Source organism: Labeo rohita, chromosome 8 (assembly GCF_022985175.1).
Source record: "Labeo rohita strain BAU-BD-2019 chromosome 8, IGBB_LRoh.1.0, whole genome shotgun sequence".
Lineage (NCBI taxonomy): Eukaryota > Metazoa > Chordata > Actinopteri > Cypriniformes > Cyprinidae > Labeo > Labeo rohita.
Window position 1 is genome coordinate 26,725,128 of NC_066876.1, and position 21,914 is coordinate 26,747,041.

At 36.3% G+C, this 21,914-nt stretch overlaps 1 protein-coding gene across 7 annotated transcripts in view; it reads right to left on the bottom strand.

Moving 5' to 3' along the window:
- The window catches only part of LOC127169379 (voltage-dependent R-type calcium channel subunit alpha-1E), a 173,987-nt gene that overhangs the window by 62,549 nt on the left and 89,524 nt on the right, over positions 1-21,914 (bottom strand). For all 7 annotated transcript variants that reach the window (XM_051116713.1, XM_051116714.1, XM_051116712.1 and 4 more), the window contains 2 exons: positions 1,725-1,828; positions 1,260-1,418 (listed from right to left, as the gene is read on the bottom strand). In XM_051116713.1, the coding sequence (XP_050972670.1) occupies positions 1,260-1,418; positions 1,725-1,828 (263 nt within the window). The remainder of the gene's footprint in view (positions 1-1,259; positions 1,419-1,724; positions 1,829-21,914) is intronic.

Below are 21,914 nucleotides of genomic sequence, written 5' to 3' on the forward strand. Positions count from 1 at the left end.
TAAATTTCAAAAGGTATCGAAATATGCTCTGTTTGATTCTTCTGTAATTGTTCTTAAAATATCAAGAGAGTTTGTTGCTATTGCAGCAGTTAGAGATTCATCTGTGCTGGATATATAGGTCGGGGTCGGGAAAAGACCCAAATATGTAATAGTGATTGGTGAAACATTCATGCATTTAAGGGTTAAAGCATAAATTTAACTTAAACATTAGGCCTACATAACATTCACATATGCAGTTCATAGGGGACATATTTTATTAGCCCTACAGTTACAGCATGAAATACTATTTAAGCCTACAACATTTGACCTATTTTATCTCACAATCCTGACTATTTTTCTCACAAATGCAAGTTTATATCTCCTAGTTCGGACTTTATAACTACATTTAACTCAACAATAGCAGGTTTGTCAATTCTGAGGAAAAAAAGTCAGTGTGCCAGAAGTGTGGCATATAAACTCATGATTCTGTGCCGAGGAAAAAATGACACGTTGATTTTTCTTAGAATTGTGAGATAAAAAAAAAAATAATAAAGCCAGAATTTTTAAATATACACTCAGATTGACCCTTTTTATTCTTTTATTCCATGGCTTCCACAGACTGCTACTTGAAAATTGTCATTTTCTGCCATCAGATAGGCTCTGCCCACAAAAAGGTCATCATTGTTTGCAAATTGGTCCATAATCCACTCAAAAATTTACATTCATTTACTTCCCTTCATGTTGTTACAAATCTTTATGACTTTCTTCTGTGGAATAAAAAAGAATATATTATAAGGAATATATAAGAATGTTGGTAACCAAATGATTTTGGGTTCCATTAACTTTTACTGTATAGACAAAAAAATACTTTGGAAGATAACAGGACTTGAAACAAACGTAGGTTACCAACATTCTTCAAAATACCTTTTTTTGTGTGTTCTACAGAAGAAAGAAATGCATAACGATTTGGAATTACTTGAGTTGTAAATGACGACACAATTTTCATTTTTGGGTGAACTATCCTTTTAAGAAGACGGAGTTATTTGTGACACTGAAAGATGTTAAATGGTTGCCTTCCACAGAAACCAATTTTTTTTCTCTGATTTCTTTTAGTGAAATTCAGTTTCCATTTTTCGGCATTTTTGTGTTTTTCAAAGATTTAATCATTTTGTTTGGATCTGACATAAATGTAAAAAATATTTATATTTAGGTACACTATGTTTGTACATATGTGCATGTGTGGGTCTGTGCATGTGTCTGTAGAGTGTGATTCTCCTTACCTGTAATGTTTGAAAAAGCTACACATATTTTGTGGAGTTTTCCACTGTAGAACTCGAGTCCGATAATAGCAAACATGAGAATGGCAAAAAACAGCAGCAGACCAATCTGTAGCAGTGGCACCATCGCCTTCATTATGGATTTAAGAACTATTTGCAGACCTTTAAAAAAAATAAATAATAATATCAAAAATAAATAATATCAAAATGTACTATTCATTCCTTGAAAAAAAAAAGAACACTACAGCATCCACATGTAAAAAAAGAACAACTATAACACTGTGTCCTATAGCCAAATGTGACGTGACAAATTACAGATAAGTGGAGTGGGGCTTGTTGCAGTTGTGACTGGATTTATGTCTGGATTTTATTACTTTGCACCTGATTAGGATGCAGTGTAATACTCCTCATTTCAAATGAAACGACACAATGTTTGATTAAGAACTTCATATAGAACCGTAAACATACTAGGAATGCCAGAAACCAGTTTAAGGGGCCGTAATACCCTCACAGCCCTCAGCGTGCGCAGGTCTAATGAAATATTCATGTGAGCTCCTGCTGTGGCCAGAATCCTGTTAACAAAATAAAAACAAACATAGGTTAGGCAAAGAAACTAAATCAACAGGAATTATGCAGGATATATCAATATTTCACAAATTTGTTAATGATGATGTTTTGTAAACTATGCCATCTCCATCATTAGTGACATGAAATCAGCGCAATAGTGATGACTCATAGTGATACTGTAGGAAAAGCAATTATGGCAGCGGTGCTAAATGTGTGTGGTCCGTAATGAGGCAATCCCTTTCTGTGAATGACAGCCAGCACACTTTCTAATAAGGGTCACTTCTGATTCATAGTTTCCTTCTAAGCACAGGTGATATTCATCAGGCATGACCAATGAATCATCTCTGTCTTTCATTTCACACGTTTGTTCACATATAGCCCCTCCACACACACACAATCAGACAGGAGCACACAACACAGAGAAACCTGATAATTCATATTTGTGTGACAATAATAAGAAGCCAGTAGGAACCAGATGTGACACACATGATGGATTTAAAGGGACAGTTCACCCAAAAATGAAAATTCTGTCATTTATTCACCCTCATTTTATTCCAAACTCATATTATTCTCTTTCTATTGATTCTAGATGTGGCTTTACATATTTGTACATTGTGTACAGTTGAGGTCAAAAGTTTACATACACCTTGCAGAATCTGCAAAATAATTATTTTAACAAAATAAGAGGGATCATACAAAATGTGTGTTTTTACATAAAATCTGTCTTTTTACATAAAAGACATTACATATAGTCCACAAGAGAAAATAATCATTGAATTTATAAATATGACCCCGTTCGAAAGTTTACATACGTTTGATTCTTACTGTGTTGTTACCTGCATAATCAACAGCTGTGTTTTTTTTGTTTAGTGATAGTTCATGAGTCCCTTGCTTGTCCTGAACAGTTAAACTGCCTGCCTGTTTTTTTCAGAAAAATCCTTCAGGTTCCACAAATCCTTTGATTTTTCAGCATTTTTGTGTATTTGAACTCTTTCCAACAATGACTATGATTTTGACATCCACATTTTTAGACTGAGGACAACTGAGGGACTCATATGCAGCTATTACAGAAGGTTCAAATGCTCACTGATGCTTCAGAAGGAAACACGATGCATTAAAAGCTGGGGGTGAAAACTTTTGAACAGAATGAAGATGTGTACATTTTTCTTATTTTCCCTAAATACCATATTTCTCTCATTTAGTACTGCCCTTCGGAAGCTACAGAGGATACTTACATGCTTCTCAGAAGACAAAAATAAATCTTCAAATTCAAATGTTTTTACTCCCTGGCTCTTAATGCATCGTTTTTCTTCTGGAACATCAGTAAGCTTTCAATCAAGTAAGGGTTCAAATACACAAAAATGCTGAAAAACCAAAGAATTTGCAGGACCTGAAGGATGTAAAAGTCTTTTATGTGAAAAATTTTATTCAGGTTCGTACTAAATAAAAAATAACGTTTTTTTTGCATTTGTATGATCCCTCTTATTTTGGTGAAATAATTAAGATTTTGCACATTCTGCATGGTGTATGTAAACTTTTGGCCTCAACTGTAGCCAACTCTAAAAAAAAACAATGAAAACAAAGCCCAAAACCCAAAGCGACTTACAAATGAGGGATAATCACAGCAGTTTATCACAAATCCAATACTAATGAATTACATGAGCAAACCAAAATAAAATATGAGCAAGAGTGTAAATATGGAGAATATAAACACACAGTATTTAAATGCAAGAAATGCATTTTCCTGATTGATAATTTCTGTTGAGGAACTTGTTGAGGTAATCATATCCATCCCTACTAGCACCCTCCTAAGAAGCTGGCCAGTTAAGGACCTTGCAATAATATGATATGATTATTGTTGTTCTGATTAGAAAGAACAGAATCCCTCGTCTCTCAGAGGGAACCCATCAAGGGCACGGCTCATTATAAAATGCTAATGTTGTCCTTTATTTGCCTCGCCGCCTTACAGGAAACAGCAACTCGTCTGTAATGCAGCATGCAACACTCGGAGGGAAACGAGGGAAGCATTAGTATGTAAGGGAGAAGCTTTTGTTGGCAGCATTCGGTTTCTGACAGCTACCCACTGGATGTCATATATGTAACCTGGGATGAACCATGCTTTCCGACATCTCAACCAAAGCTTAAATTCTGGATTCTTTCATATCCCAATTCACCTGGCACTCCTGTTGTTGGCTAATTAAACTTCATCCCCTTCCGCCCTGCTGAGATGAGAAAGACTGCCAAAGAAAGGTGTATGAACACAAGACACATAAAAAAGAGGAAGACACACAGAGAGCCGGAGAATCAGATGAGAGTGACTTTGTACACCGAATCTAGCTTTAGCAGAAGCAACTGAGAATTCATCTCCACTGGTTTCCAAATTTTGATGTTTAAAGACCCATACGGTGATCAGAAATAAATTATGTAAAATATTGAAACAGATCAAACAAAAAGTGGCAATTATCAGATGATAAGCTCTGGACACTATTTTGGACACATAATTACTCTACATATGTCGATTAATCTAACTGTCTATTATACAACAGAAATAGATGTGACAACAGCAAGTCAGTGCATGTTGCTAATAAGTCTGCATGTTCTATGTGTCTCTGTATGAATGAGTGACATTTTCGTCTACTATACAATCTCAAAAATGTGACGCTCATAGTGTTTTCAGCATCTGCCATCTCAGTGGCCACGTACACACTGCAAGTTTCTGGAGTGACAACTGCATTTAAATGCGGGAGTGAGACGCGTAAATTATTATTCCACGTGTGTACGGAACAGCAGTCACTTCCGCATTTGTAACCATAGCAACATTTTGGTGTCTTGCGGGAGTGAATAAGAATTTAGTAGGGATGTGATGAGATCTCGTGGCACGACATCTCGCGAGATCCGATGTAATAAAATTTTTTTAGTTTGGGCATAAACACTTATTATCTACAGTAGCGGTCAAAACAAAAGTAGCTGAACACTTGTATGTATAGTAACGCTTATCCTCTTCCGCCAGCAGGTGGCGACGACTGCCCGTTTAAGTATGTAATTGAATCATTCATTTAGGAGATTTCAATAGCCAGTCTTAATAAAGTGAGACACTGACTCCTCCTTCACTGAATGTTTTTTTTAATTATTATTTTATGTTTTTAAAAAACTCGTCAGAACCACTAGAAAATTATGTTATTTTGTTTAGTTTTCTAATCTTTTTTCCCCAGAATTGTAAGAGAATCATGAAACAACTGGGATTCTCAATTAATCCAGAATCATGAAGCTCTTGTTTAAATGTTGTTTATTACTGCATATAATTCATAAGTTTAATTTCATAAAGTTCAAAATGCACCTACATTTTTTTGCATTTTGTCTTTTTCAGTTGAATAAAAGACCTATATATTTTTCCTATATATTTTATCATTGAGAATTTCTTAAGAAAAGTTTAAAAATCTCATCTTGTCTCGTTCTTGTGAACCCAGTCTCGTGTCTTGTCTCGTCTCATGGGATAAGTGTCTCGTCACACCCCTAGAATTTAGCCAGTTGGTATCTGCCATTTTTGGCTAAAGACTCTTTTGTCCATCGATTTGAACTAACCTACCGCTGATAGACGTGCTGTGTTTTGTTTATTCTCAGGGGGCTGTTTTAAAGAATGCTGTCTTGCAATGTTGCCATGTCCTCATATTTACAAGCGCTTTTAGGCATGTTGTTTGGTCTTAGCTAGGCACTTGGAGTTAATAAAGTGGTCTGTTGCAGATATGAGATATATGATTTTTTGGTGTTATAGAACAAAGCATTTGGGTGTTTTAGTGTTTTTCGTGCTTGTCCTTTTTCGTTGTTTTTTTTTTTATGAAGATCTGTCAACACTGACACTTTACTGCAGGGCTTGTGAGCTTTCACTGTTTTACAGATGAAGACACATTTCTGATGTGCATTTAAATACGTCATTAACAGCTAGTTGTTCAGTTTAACTATTCAATTTCTGTAAATGCGGTTGTCACTACCTGTATTTTCAGGAGTTAATGTGGTCATCGAATGCGGTTGTCACTCCTGTATTTTAGTGAATTATGTGTGTACAGAACGTGATTAAGGAGTAAAATGTGAACTGACAACCGAATTTAGCTACAGTGTGTACGTGGCCAATATATGTGGACAGTCCACACAAACATCATCTCCAGAGTAGTTTAAAGAGTCACATTACAAGCTTTTCACCGTTTCATTTAAATGGGTAATGAACTGCTTTTTTATCATTTTGTACTGTTCTCTGAGGTTAACTTTTATTGTCAGCAAGATTTCTATACCCAAAAACAATGTATAAGTAATAGGCTAATTTCTGTCCTGTTTTGACTCCCTTCATCAAAATGCTACATTTGAATAGGCTTGACGGATTGTAGACAGGAAGTAAATTCCCACAGCTATGATTGGCCAACAGTTGTGTAAGTTTGACAGCCTACATCCTTCATAGATGGACGCTGCTGTGATTTAGGTTAAAAACGCATAAATACTCAGTACATATCAAATGATCCGAAATAACAGATAAAGCGATAGTGACAACCTAAAAAAAACAGTTGCTCATACTTGTGTGGTGCGACATTACTCACGGATCCAATATAGTTGGCATGTCATCTTATGTTTCAATCTTACTGAAAATCATGCGTCCAACTGTGCCGTATTTTTAAACAGATCTGCTCTAAAATGAAGTAAACAAAAGACCAAGTTCTTACTGACATGGTCTGGAACTTTACTAAAAATAAAGTTAATCTTTCCTAATGTTGGGATCAAAAGGATGGTAATTGGTGGGCGGTGCTAAACAGGCAGTGATGTGATGCAGAGGCGGTGCTTAACCACACTATTACATCATAAAGTGGCACATTTCACAACCTGTTATTTTGTCAGATCGGCTTCAATATAAGCTGTTTTTAGACGAATAAGAAAGTTTTGATTTCTGAAACTTACAGGATGTTTTAATAGTAAAATGACCTTTTATATGTCAAAAGATTAAGGGTATTTTGATTTCTCAGTTCAAGAACCCTTTAAAAAACTACCATCAAATACACACTCAAACTCAAAGATCTTTACAACAAACTGACAAAATTAACGTTCGGTTTAACTTCCTGCAGCCATGCTCATAAAGACCTGTATTAAACTATGCATCAGAGTAAAATTAAGACTTCAGTGCAGATTTGAACAGCTCCTGTAGCCCACCCATAGTGAAATTAATAAGTGCATAGCACAAACCACAGAATATTTCTCACTCAATATTTTCACTTCATTTTCAGCAGGGCTTTATAACAGTGGAATATTAATCCCAGATTGTCCTGCATATTAGTCACATCTGGGGTGTCAAGGTAGCAGGATGTCAGCGATTCTAATTAGGACCTGAGAAAGAATTAAAATAGCAGCACAGGAATGAGATGAAAGACTTCACTGAAAGACTGCTAAAGAAAGCAAGAGAGAAAATTGCTTCTAGAGCTTCTGGGAGTCTTTAAATGGCAAGGCCAAAAATGGTGCAATCAGAGAAACATTTTACAAAAACTTAAAAGGGAAAATTAGATGGTAAATGTTATGATGACCACGACACTCTGAGACATTCAACAATATTATGTGTTGCATTTGTTAAGTGACAGAATGAATAAATATGTTATGAAAAGTTTATAAAACTATCATGCCCCCTGCAAGTACTGAGATGGATCCATCAGTACAAATTATGTAACATTAGCACGTTCAATTATGCTTACATAATTCATAACAGCTTGTGTTTATAATGTTAGCTTTTACAAACCATCACTGCCTAGAGACAAACACTCACTAAGCCTAATGCCAAGATGCATTCAAATGTATACAAACAGAAAAAAACACAAATTTCACGCGAGGAAGGCTTCGTTTCTCACTTTGAGAGGAGGTTGAGAGGAAAGAGAGAGATCTTGACTGTTTTCACTGAAAACAATATTGTGTGTGGGTGGGTCAGGAACACAAAGCTGGTGTGAAGACAATTCCCTGGCACTGAATGAACAGCATGACATGTTACCACTAACAAAAGACCAAAAGACCATAAATATAGCACAGAATGGGCTTCCTGTGATTCATGTAAGCCTGCTGTATAGCCAAAGTTCATACTAATGATTAACACCAAAGATTAAGCTCTGCAAATACAGAAATTGTCAACAAAACATGAATAAAAGGAAACAGCCAGCAGTCCAGTCAGGGATCAGGCAAGTCTGTGCACTGGGAGTTTTTTTTTCTAATAAAAACAAGGTAGCACTAATTTCCAGTGTTGGGCAGTAGCGTCGCTACAAGTAGTGACGCTACTAGCTTAACTACATTTCACAGTAGCGTGGTGGTAGCGTCGCTATTTTCTGAATCAAATAGCTTTTCAGTAGCTAAGCTCTTATTTTGATCAAGTAGCGCGGTAGCGTCAACAAAAGCTAAAAGCTATATATTTTTCTATACTTTAAGCTTAAATCGGAAATATAACTGCTACGGATCACTGATCCTGGGTCAGTAAGCGACGTCACCGCCACTAAACCTCGTGACGCCATTGGCTCATTAAACTGTCAGTCAAACCGTATTAATCCTCCCGCCTCTCTCGTGAATGAAGTGCGGCGCGCAGTTTGAAGCATCTCAGCGTGTTTGCAGACTTGAGGTAAATAAAGAAGTGTCGATTGAAAAAGTACATGTTTTCTGTATTTATAATACAGCACTGTATTTATAAAGGCTAATGTTTTTTTTTGCATTCGAGGAGATGAGAAAAGTGTGTCTTAGTCTAGCATTTGTTGTCGAGACAACCAAATTGCTTATGTGAAGCGCTGAATCTTTATATTTTAGCTAACTGTCAGAAAAAAACTGAGCGCCCACGTAGCAACAGAAAACTGTATAATCTGCAGTGCAAACACGTGAATGCAATGCACGTACTGCCTCTACTGTAGCGGTATTGAGAAAAAGAACTTAGTAACGTTACTTGAACTAGTGGTGGGCGCCTTGATTTTAGTCTTTGAAGCAGGCTAGTGCTCTGGGAAGATCTCAAACTCAGAAGAACGAGATGAGGAGTGGGTGGGTGTGGGTTGTCAAATTCATGGCGAAAGGCAAAATGTTTCGGTTCGTTCTTAGCAAAACAAACAAACAAACAAACAAACAAACAAAAAAACGATCAGGTTCCATAGCGAAATAAGAATTAAACAGTGTTTTAGTCTAAACGAATTATAATAATCTTTGCTAATATTCTTGACACTTCAAACTGCTTTGGACTTTGCAGTATCGAATTATGCCTTTACTATAACCAAATGCCGGAATATGCTATTCAGCTGTTTGATCGCACACTATCACTGCAGCCTGTTCATTTGAAAAATAAAACACAGTCACCCAAAAGTTACACTAGTCAATTTAAATAGTGTGTGTTACGTGCAGTTCAGCGTGAACACCGGTCCAGTGGCACATTTTTGCTCATCATGATATTTTCCGTCGACGTGCATGAAGTACAAAGCTTACCCAATGTTAAAGTTAAAGGATTTGTTGTGGAGTGAGGGAAATAATGTCAGAACATTATAACAGCTGTAGGCCTGTTCATTTCAGAATATAATAAAATGTGACTTATAGGCCTAGCCGCCCTGACCTGTCGGGTTTTCCTCTCAAAGACGTACAATTTATGTTAGCATGTTTTAAAAAAAAAACTTCGGCAAACGAAAATAGCCGCTTGATTCGGTTAAATATTCTTACTGTCAGTTTTTAAAATTTACAATAGAATTTAGATTTGCTTCCCAGATAGTAACAGGGTCTGGGCCAAATGTGGCTTACATTTGTCACTTGTTTTTTATTCACAGTCTTGTATTCATGAAATCAATTACTATCTTTAAAAATGCTAGTAAATTAAAGTGCTGTTTTTGTGCGGTCTGTCATATTTCAGTAGCTATATACAGCAAAACTACAGCACTTCCATTAGGCTATTTTTTTACGAAGCAAAAAAATAAATAGAAAAATGAAAATGTAAAAAATAGCTTAGATGTAGTAAACTACTTTTGTCATGTTGCTGTAGCTTAGCTTGCTACATTACCCAAGGCTGTAGCTTTAGTGTAGTTAAGCTTCATTTAATGAAGAGTAACTGTTAGCTTAGCTCACTACATTTTCCAAGTAGCTTGCCCAACACTGCTAATTTCATATTAGCACACAGCGAATATGTGCAGGCTGACCGGTGTTAATGTAACTGACGATATTCACAGCCTTATATGACTTGGCACAAGCTGATTGGTTCATGTCGCATATGCAGCCAATGAGTTTGCACCTTTGCCTTTAAAAGGTTGGCCTTCACTTGAGCCTTTTGCAGTGCACTTTCAGAGTTCCTCTGAAGCCCTCCACCTTTCCACCTGTATAGATTAGAGGTCTTCACGGGTCCAAAAATTCATACCCGAACCCGAAGAGACCCGTAAATTTGTTGCACAGAACCGACCCGGACCCGTATTTAATTTGAAAGTGGGACCCGAACCCGTGCAGACCCGAGAAATGCCTTAAATTTACCACCTGGACCCGACGCGGACCCGACCGTTATTCGTAAATTGGACCCGAACCCGGCTGGGAAGACAGAGACCCGACTGCACCCGGTCGGCACATATTACACAGCAAACTGCTAACAAGTCAATAAACAAGTTGCGAAAAAACTTTTTGGCTTACCTACTGTTAGTAGCCCTGACTGCGATCAATCCTCCTTGACACTAACATTTTCATCCATGTTAGGCTGTTCCTCTCTCTTGCCAAGTGAATGAACCTTCTTAATTTATTATTCCAGCTTGGAGCTTTTTTTTTTTTTTTTTTTCAAAAAACGCACAGAACAAGAAGTGTGTTACACTTTCCTGCGTGCACAGTGGTGTAGTGGTGTCTGGAGAAGTAAGAACTCTTAATTTCTTTAAGGTATTGTTTTCGTTATAATGTACTGATTCAAATTATTAATCAACAATTAATTATCATGTTACCACTCATGTTACCAATTATCGAGTTACATGCTCTCGCGCATGCAGGCGGCATTTCTGTCACGAAGCAGGACGAAGCGGGCGCGGGCGCGGGCGCGGGCGCGGGCGCGGGCGCGGGCGCAATCATATTTCAAAGGAAGCCGGCGCCACTGTCTTGCTTTTATTGAGTATTTGCATTTATTCACGTGCAAATGGATAGGATATTATTTTGTCGACTGTCATGATTTTGGCTAATGCAAGACACTACTGAATGATGCGCATCAGAGTGGATTTAGAAGTGGGTATACACAAAGCCGACTGCAATGCACCACCGTGCATGTTCAATAACAGGTGCGTCTCTTCTTCAGTAAAAGAAAACAATGCAAAACATATGCTTAAAGCTCCACCTAGTTAATCTTATGAAGCTTAAAGGAGGAATTCCCATGAGACAGCTTGATATCGTTTGCTTGCAGTACTAGCGTTAACTTCGCGTCACGCATGTTTTTTTCCCCACCTTATTTCCTGCTCACACATTTCTCATCCTAATTTTACAAGTTGCAAGTTACAAAACAAGTGCTGACCAACACTGATCACGGGTGGGTGCTGTGTTCTCCGATCGATTCGGGTATTACACACAAATGTTAAACAGACCCAGGACCCGAGGTAATAGATTGGGACCTATTACCTCGGGTCCCGGGTCCTCGGGTCTCGGGTCCTCCGTGAAGACCTCTAGTATAGATCTGGTACGTGTTTTTTTATATGCTATTTGCGCAGCAGCAGTATGTCTTAAATACTCACAGCATCGTATCACCATATGCTTTGGCAGTAGCAAGCTCCTGCACTAGCAGCAGCAGCAGCAATAATCTACAACTAGATTATTCATCCTTCAGAATAATTCAGGATTGTTTTGCAAATTTTATCATCTAACAGGCAATACTTATGAATCGAATACACTACACAAATTTTTCCCAGATTTTTGCGCCAATTTACAGTCTGGAAAGGTCAATGCTAGGTGCCAAAAGTCAGAGCCAGTCTGCAGATTTGAGTTGAGATACGACAGAATATTGCATAGTGTGTGATGGTCACAGACTCTGATTTTTTAGCTTTAGACTATGAATCTGTCCGGCCGGATATCAAACATATTTGATATTTTAAGCTGTGCGAGTTTGTGATCAGAACAACTTTAAAGTCTGGTAATGTATGGTCCTCGGTCATTTAGCATATGATGGCCAGTTTTTCCTCTGTGACTATTTATGAAGTCTGCACGTGTATGATGCCTAGCATTAAAAATCTGTTGTGCAGTGTAAAACGTTATAAAACAACAATTTGCTTGCAACATTTCTTTTAAATCATTTAAAGCCAAAGCAAATACTGTGTTTTTGTTTAAATCCCATAATAAGAGCAACAAAAATAGTGATGCTTGACAGAAAACACTGGCTATTCTAAAAAAAAATGTCATACAATGCCTGTGGGTGGTATAATATCTGTTAGCCAACACAATCTTTTGCAGATCCCAACCTAAATTTAACATGTAAGAGCTCTGTGCCATTTAAAAAAAACACGTAATTTGATTTGCAAACCAAATGTCAGTATGTGTAAATCCTCTCAAGATTTCTCAGATGATATCATATGCATTTTAGCACTCCACGTCCCTCAGTATGTAGATATTGTGGTATTTCCTGTCTTCTGTCAGTTAGCCAGACGCCGCCGTTAATTATCCCTCTCTGCCCGCTGCAGAAACACAGCTCTTTGATGGGCCCCTGACTCACACATGCAACCGTTACATTGTGACAGATGGCATATGAATCATTAAGACACCAGTAGATCAATTATTCATCATGGGTAAAGAGCAAACACTTAACTAATTGTCAAACATGCAGGGAGAAACAGACAAAGAGAGAGAGAGTGACAGAGAAAGTAAAAGACAGAAAGAGGCAGAGCAGAAAGCATAATAAATTACAAATGAGTGCTAATGTTGCCCGATCTGAGTGTTTTAACTCTTGACCTACAGTAGCATAATGCTGCTGTGAGTGCACTAAAAATAAAGATGTACAGCTTTACCTGACATTATAGTTTTAGTTTATTTGTTTTTCAGCAGAAGTACAAGAATAGATGGTCTACAAATATTGTCTTGAATGAAGGGGGACTTTGGAAAGTTTGAGAACCCCTGAGCTAAGCGATAATGAAATCTGCTGTTGTTCATTCATTCATTCATGCATATGTTTAATTATATAGCATTTCTATGTGCCATTCCTAGATTTCAGTTGCCAGTGAGCAGGGTCTGAATGTGTACTACCTGTTTCATCATTACAACAATACCTGATCTGATCCACTGTCGCACTAGCGTTGGTAAAGAGTGTGAAAAATCCCTGCTTTTGAAATTCAGTGCAAGAACACAATGCTAAAAAAATACTTATAGTGGTACAAAAGCTGTTATATTCACACATTGTTGGATGCATTCTAGACTTTGTTGCTTTACACATTTATACCAAACTATTTATGTAATGAATGAATATTTGCTTCTGAATGGTAAAACGTTCTATCTGAGCATGTTACTGTGCCAGACAGCACTTAAAGGAGAAGTCCACTTCCAAAACAAAGATTCACATATAGTGTGCTCACCCCCTTGTCATCCGAGATGTTCATGTCTTTCTTTCTTCAGTTGTAAAGAAATTATGTTTTTTGAGAAAAACATTTCAGCATTTTTCTCCATATAATGGACTGATATGGTGCCCCGATTTTGAACTTCCTAAAGGCAATTTAAATGCAGCTTCAAACGATCCCAAATGCGGTTGTAAACCACCTTATCTAGCAAAACGATCAGTTATTTTAATTTAAAAAATACAATTTAAATACAATTTAATCTCAAATGCTCATCTTGGCTTTCTCTTCCTGAACTCTGTGTATTCTGACTCAAGACAGTTAGGGTATGTCGAAAAACTCTAATCGTATTTTCTCCCTCAACTTCAAAAATCATTTCAAAATCATCCTACATCACTGCAGAAGTACTGACCCAGTCTTTGCAAAGTGAACATGCAAAGATCAAACACCCTTAACAAAAAAGGTAAAACAGCAATATAGGACGATTTCGAAGTTGAGGGAGAACATGAGACGGGAGTTTTTCGACATACCCTAACTGTCACAAACCGGAACTAAAACAGTCCAGGCAGAGTAAGACAAGATGAGCGTTTGGCATTAAAAAGTATATAAATTGTAATAATTTTTTTTAAATAACTGATCGTTACGCTAGATAAGACCCTTCTTTCTCGGCTGTGATCATTTACCATTTGGGATCATTTGAAGACGCATTTAAACTACATTTTGGAAGTTCAAAATTGGGGCACCATATCAGTCTATTATATGAAGAAAAATGCTGAAATGTTTTCCTCAAAAAACATAATCTCTTTACGACTGCAGAAAGAAAGACATAAACATCTTGGATGACAAGGGGGTGAGTAAATTATTTGTAAATTGTTGTTCTGGAAGTGGACTTCTCCTTTAATATAGTGCTGGGCATCTCACAGTATAATATAAATAATTTATATAAAAATGACACATTTTTTGTATTTTAATTAAATTATGTATGAATGATGGAACAATTTAATTGCATTGATTGTATATGTATAATTATTTAATACATTTAAATGATTTATTTAATTAAAAAAATATATATAGCAACAAAGCTTTATCACTATTAAAGGCACAATATGTAATATTTTTATTAAAATATCCAAAAACAGTGCTAGATATTTAACAGTATTATATATTTTGCTGACTTGTTTACTTACATTATCCCAAATATTTTCAAGAATGTTTAAATCCAGAGAAATAATCAATATTAACTAGTGTAAAGGACTGTGCCCTTGCGTCGCCTGCCAATGATGTCATGACATGATTTCTTGACGATTTCTTGACAGATTGCATCGGCTGTGGGGACGAAGACAACAACTCCCATGATTCCACACTCAATCACAGCATCATCAAACTACGCCTTTGTTTCTTGTTTGTTTTAAATATGCGCCCTCTAACGACGAAAACTTACATATTGTGCCTTTAAACTTCCAATACTCATAGATTTCAAACACCTCCCTCAGAGGGGAACTAAAAGTTTTTTCTTTCAGATTAATTATGAATGAATGTGTGCTTTACCCCATATATTGGTATTTACAGTGATGACCACCCATCGCTCCTTTGGATTATGACACCATTTACCCCCACTGTATAATCAGTTTGCTCATCATCTGAGGTTCAAACGTTTCCTCCACTGTCACTGGAGCTTCACACAGCAGCGGGGAAATTCTCTCTCAATCTGGTTATAAGACACACCCCCTGCTCTCACCATAGCAACCCCAAGACCAAATAGCAGTGCCCCTGATGATCTTTCCTGTTGATTACAGTAAAAACCTTGGTGTGATCATGTAATTGTTACTATAATTAGAATCTAGATGTATTATGAATGGTTTCTTAAATGCATTTTTACTACAGATACGTAAGATTCCTGATTGTGATTGGTTGGCACGTTCCATGGGTGTTAATTACATTTTTATACTTGCACAGCTATGCAGTAGTAGTTCCAGGTTTGTTGACCGCAATACTGTTCCACAGGAGCTCACTTTACCAGACAGAGAGAGAAAATGATTAGACAGACACAGAGTGTCCCAGCCAGTTATTACCCATCCTGTCAGTGTGCCAAGCCAGTGAAGGAGAAATTACAGGCCCCAGAACAGGTCGTCGTCCTGAAGGAACATGTTTACCCGAATGACTTAAAATAGAGAGCAGAGATTAGCTTGAAGAAAAGAAAGTTCTTACATCCATTTTATCTGCTAATTCTTTCATTTAGCTCTCTATTTGCAACATATCCGGTTATGGACCTTTTCAATATCATTTAGAATCAATTCTCAGAGCTTGTTAGACAGCTTAATGAAAAACACAGCAGCACTATTTAAAATCTAAACATATTTTCCTACAATAAAACAATGTTAAATATCACACATGGATTTCAGGGACTTTAGTAAGTGTCCAAATTAACTGATTCACTAAAATGAATCAGACATCCCACTGGTATGATGCAACACATTGATCTCTGTCTGCTTTTTAAAAGGCCTCAACAGACTATCAGTTCAGCTTGTGGCCATAGACAGACGAGTCCCTGGCTGAGCAAGATCATGTTATCTTTTTGACTGTCTGTGGTGGACAGATGGGAGTCTTTGCAGCGAGAATAAACCAGGAGGTCGTGGTCAAGTCAGAAGAGACCACCCACTGGTCTCAACAAACACTTATATTACTGGAAGCAGCACTTTCAATACTCCCAAAGGGCAAATTCACACAATGCTGTGTTTCGTAGCTCTTAGAGACTTACTGTTATTACCTGCTCTTTTCCGTTTTATTGCTAAAGTGTAGGACAGTGAGAAAAAGAGAAAGGAGAAAAAAAGAGGGTGGAATTGACAGCTCTCTAAACTATAGTGCATAATGTTCTACTGTGTCATTAAAGTTATTTGTTCACTTAATATCACACGGTCTCTATCACAAGCTGCATTAACATTATCCTTCAAATTTATCCTTCACATTATCCTTCAAATTGCAAATCGCAAAAAAGTTTTTACGCTCGCATGAGGTGGTTTTTCAGGCAATTCGAAAAAGGAATATTTTGCAAAACTGCAACAGAACTGGCTTTTTCGCATTTACAGGTTACCTTGTGTACATAGAAGTCACATGATTAGTCTTTAATATACTATAACCTCAAAAAAACACATAATACAGTCACGGCCAAAAATATCGGCACCCTTGCAATTCCGTCAGAAAATGCAACCCTTCTCCCAGAAAAAATACAATTTTTTATATATTTTAAAATGTTATTTATTCCTGCGGGAGTGAAGCAAAATTCTCCACTCTTCAATGTCACATGAATCTTCAGAAATCATACTAACATGCTGATTTGGCGATCACTGATTTGGCTGATTTTTGCTGCTCAATATTTTTGCTGATCAAAAATTGTTTTCAATATTGTTAATAAGAAGAAATGTTTCCTGAGTACCAAATCAGCATATTAAAATCATTTCTGAAGGATCCTGGAGTAATGGCTGCAGGAAATTCAGTTTTGTGTTACAGCAATACATTATATTTTATACACAAACTTCACCTCCTGAACAATTATATTCATGGGGATCCGTTTACAAAAGAAGCCATTCATTAAAAACAATCCTTTTTTTTGATGTCACAATTCATCCTGGAGTTGTAGAATGACAGCTGTTGGCTAGAAATACCAGCCTACGCGTTTTTTCAGACAATGGCACTGACACAAGCCTATTAAAATATCACTGACCAACTTCAACTCTCTCTAAAGCACACACTCCACCAACACGCTCTCCAAACACTTGACCATGTGATCATCATCCAGCAAATCGATCATGAAGAGATGTCGAACTGTCAAGTTCACTTTGCTTTGAAAAGACAGTGAGCTCGTGAAAATCAATTAATAAACATTCATTCTTTTTTATGAAGTAAAAAAGTTGTCTAACTTACTTTCCCATAGACTCGCAGAGTTTACCCGAAAAGGTTTTGCAAGTGATATGTTTTTCTTATATTTCTGCAATAAAAGGGGTGCAGTACTAATTTTGCAAGTACATTTAAAAAAAAATACAGCAGTCCAATTTCTCAATCCATAGTTACATCTTATTACTAGGGTTGTCAGTTTAACGCGTTAACTTAATTAATTAGTTATAAAAAATAACGCAATTAAAATATTTTAACACAGTTAATGTGCTGGCCCCGCCTCCAGACCTGTACATCACCTTATATTTCATACAGTTGACTGTTGACAAATATGATGCAGGGTAAGAGCTATGCCCTAAAATTCAAGATATTGGTGCAAAAATTGCCTTGTATGTGTTTTGTCTCATATTTATATATATCACATATCACACAATATCACATGGGCAGCAAGAGCAATATGACACGAGTCGAGTGCTGATTTTGTCCCGAACTTAAATGTGATTTTATAACAGTTCACTAAATAAGAAGTTGATACTGTATTATATTTTAAACATAATATTATGTGTTTTTGCTTAGTTTTGCAGAGAACATATTACCTTTGAAGCCACAGCAGTGTATTCTAGCCATTTAAGAAAGCATTTTTATTTTATATCATTTATGTTTAAATATTCTTTGTTTGGTCTTGTTCAATTTGTTAATTAAGAAAGAAAACTTTAAGCATCATAAGGGTGTGGAAAAATGGACAGCTGAATGCCGGAAGAAAGGGAACGGGACAAAATAATTTTTTGACAACTTGGCCATGCTTCCGTGGCCAAGACAAAAGGCCAAAACACAGTGTTTAGTTTCTGAATGAATCCGCATTTTGAATGAATCGTGTGAATTAATGATTCAAAAACCTAATTATAATGAGTGAATGACTCACAAACACATTTATTGCTACCGGCTGGCAGATTTATTTACTTATTTAGAGTATCATTACATTAAAAAAATAAAATAAAATAATAATAATAATAAAAACATTAAAGGGATAGTTCACCATTCCCTTCATCATTTACTCATCCTCATGTCGTTTCAAAGCTTTCTTTTATGGAACATAAAAGAAGGTATTTTGAAGACTGTTGGTAACAAAGCTGTTTTGGTTATCATGACTTTTATTATATGAACAAAAAATACTGAGATGTTTCTTAAATTATCTTCTTTTATGTTCCATAATTTTATGTTCGATCAAATAAAAAAATTATGTTCAATTCTTTCTAAAGCTACAATTTGTAATGTCTACTTCATACTTTCTCATTTAACACAAAAATAGCTTTAAATATTCTTTATAATATTCTTTATAATATTTAAAAAATGGCTTTAATTATTCTTTATAATATTAATTATAAATAGGTTTTTGAATCATTGACTCAAGCGATTCATTCAAAACGCGGATTCATTCAGAAACTAAACACTGTGTTTTGGTCATTTGTCTTGGAAGCATGGCCAAGTTGTCAAAAAATAATTTTGTCCCATTCCCTTTCTTCTGGCATTCTGCTGTCCATTTTTCCACGCCCTTATGATGCTTAAAGTTTTCTTTCTTAATTAACAAATTGAACAAAACCAAACAAAGAATATTTAAACATAAATTATATCAAATAAAAAAGCTTTCTTAAATGGCTAGAATATTCTTTTGTGGGTATTTTCACAGTTAAATTTAGTTTGCGATTAATTAGATTGATCAATTGACACATTATGGAATTAATTAGATTAAAAAATGTAATTGACTTACAGCACTACTTGTTATACAAGCTAACCCTATTTAACCCATTTAATAAACCCTGTGGAGTTTCAAATAACAAATTTCCAACCCTAACCCTGTTTAGGTCATTGCTGTCTAAAGCAGGAGTATATCTACTGTATAAAAACTTACATACAATACATATATTCTTATGCTAACAATAATGGTAGTAAAACGGCACAGAATTTGCACAGGTTAATTATCTGTGTCAGTAAAGTGCAGCAGACTCACTCACCTTAACAGTTTCTAAATATATAATTTATCCTGCCTGAAAAGACAATAATCATTACAGAAGTAACCATTTATTTACATACATATATTCTAAAAAACAATCCTGTGTGACTGATATACTGAAAATTGGGTGATTTTATGTCAGGTAATTGATGAGGCTGTCACCGATGCCCTCTATTGGTAGGGAATAGCAATATGGCCGCTCGAAAACCTCCAGTGGCTTCATTGCCTGCTGGCAGTTTAGACAAGCAATCCAGTCATTTATATAAATCAGTGTCTATATTATGTAATATTTGGAAAAAAGAAATCCAAACAATGCCAAAGAATAACCGCTGCACATCTCTGAACAAAACACAACAGTGTTTCGTGGATGAATGAATCTCCCTTTTATGACCCCTTTAATTGAACAGCTTTAATTCTGATTAGGTCATGCAGTAGAGTACAGTATATCAACATATAGGATCCTGGAGCACCATATGGAACATTACCAATACATCAAAAAGAAAGCTGCAGGGGGTGAGGTCTTTTGCTTAGACTCCCCACCTTGTCCATATAAATCAATCAAGCTGACAGTTGATTGGTCCAGAACATTTGAATGACAGCTGGATGCCTGCAGACTTTAAAGATGAGCCATCTATACATCAGTTGCGGCTAAATTATTGAGACAAACAGGCAGTAGAGAGGATGCATCTTATCAGGAAGAGCTTGGTTTGAAAAAGCAGCTGTAATAGAAGTTCGATTGGTCACTCTCTGATTGCAATCAGTCAATTTAGACTGTTTCAAAACATACCAGACAAGTCCAATATATTGCCACATTTTTCCGTTTCACAGTAAATGTAATGCACTATGCTGTCATAATCTAATTTTCACAACTCAACACTCCCAAGTCCACCCAGAGCATTCAAGTGCATGCAAAAAAAAGGGTCATAAATTGTCAAATTTGTGCTAGAACAATGGGTACATTAAAGGAGAAGTCCACTTCCAAAACAAAGATTCACATATAATGTACTCACCCCATTGTCATCCAGGATGTTCATGTCTTTCTTTCTTCAGTCGTAAGGAAATTATGTTTTTTGAGGAAAACGTTTTTTTATTTTATTTAGGATGGTGCCTCGATTTTGAACTTCCAAAATGCAGTTTAAATGTGGCTTCAAACGATCCCAAATGCTGTTGTAAACAATTTCAGCCGAGGAAGAAGGGTCTTATCTAGTGAAATGATTGGTTATTTTCATATAAATGATACAATTTATATACTTTTTAATGTCAAACCCTGGTCTTACTCTGCCTGGACTGTTTTTTTACGGTTCATGACAGTTAGAAGATGTCGAAAAATTCCTATCTCCTATTCTCCTGTTCCTATCCCTAGATACACAGAATTCAGGGAGAGCGAGAGAAGACGAGCGTTGAGATTAAAAAGTATTTAAATTGTATTTTTTTAATAAAAAAAATAACCAATCATTTTGCTAGATAAGAGTGTTCTTTCTCTTTTACAACTACATTTGGGATCGTTTGAAGCCACATTTAAATTGCATTTCAAAAGTTCAAAATCGGGGCACCACAGCAGTCTATTATATGGAGAAAAATCCTGAAATGTTTTCCTCAAAAAACATAATTTCTTTATGACTGAAGAAAAGACATAAGAGAAAGACATGAACATCTTGGATGACAAGGGGGTGAGTACATTATATGTGAATCTTTGTTTTGAAAGTGGACTTCTCCTTTAACATACAACTCCCAACATTTTGTGAAAATTGACCCGCCCCATTGAAGACAATGCAAAATATGCTGGTGTAATGTGGTTAGGTAATCATACCTGAGGTCATTTACATCTAGAAATGCTAAAGGTACAAAAACAGGTTGTCTGAGGTTCATAAATGTCATGAAATATTAGCTTTTTTTAAATAAAAGCATAAAAAACAAAATGCTACAAAAGTGTTTGATAACATGGAAAATAGAAGTTCTTTTTATAGTAACAACAGTTCAGGGTGACATGGAGTTTCACACTGTTCCTGCTCACTGGAGCATCTGCGTCTCATAGTCAAGACTCAAGCCTGCTGTTCTTACATCAGCAGCTGAGGTAATGATAGAGTGTGTGAACGCATTATCCAGAAGAAGCTGTATTGTGCTAGTCACGTGGCTAAGTAAAGGAGCTGCTAGCAGACAGGCACTATAATTAACACACAAATGTGTGCACATGAAACACACAAGCTTAGCTTACATGCATGTTCTCATGAATCCAAGAATTGGATTAGTGCATCCTAAATTCTAATGCATTAAATATAGCAGATTGATAAGCTTGCTCAATCAATTTAACATGCATTAAACATGCATCACTACATATCCGAAAGTATGTACCTTCCCATCACCAGTGAAGTACATACTTTCAGTGTGTCGCAGATATATGGAAAAAAAGGATGCAAACCATCTTTCCCTCCAAGTGCAAACTAGTGTTATCTACTAGTCTAGTTGATGTTGTCTTCTATATCTCCTCATTATGAATATATCAGCTGGGTTTCCTCCAGCATGCCTATGACAGGTGAGCTGTGGTAAAACTAAGGCAAGCTCTTTTTCCCTGCTCCCACGTCACCCAGCTCCCTCTATTACAGCATTGTCCCTTCAAGCCTAGCGCTTCTTAAAAATAGCGTGGGTGTAAAGCCCTGCTAGAACAAT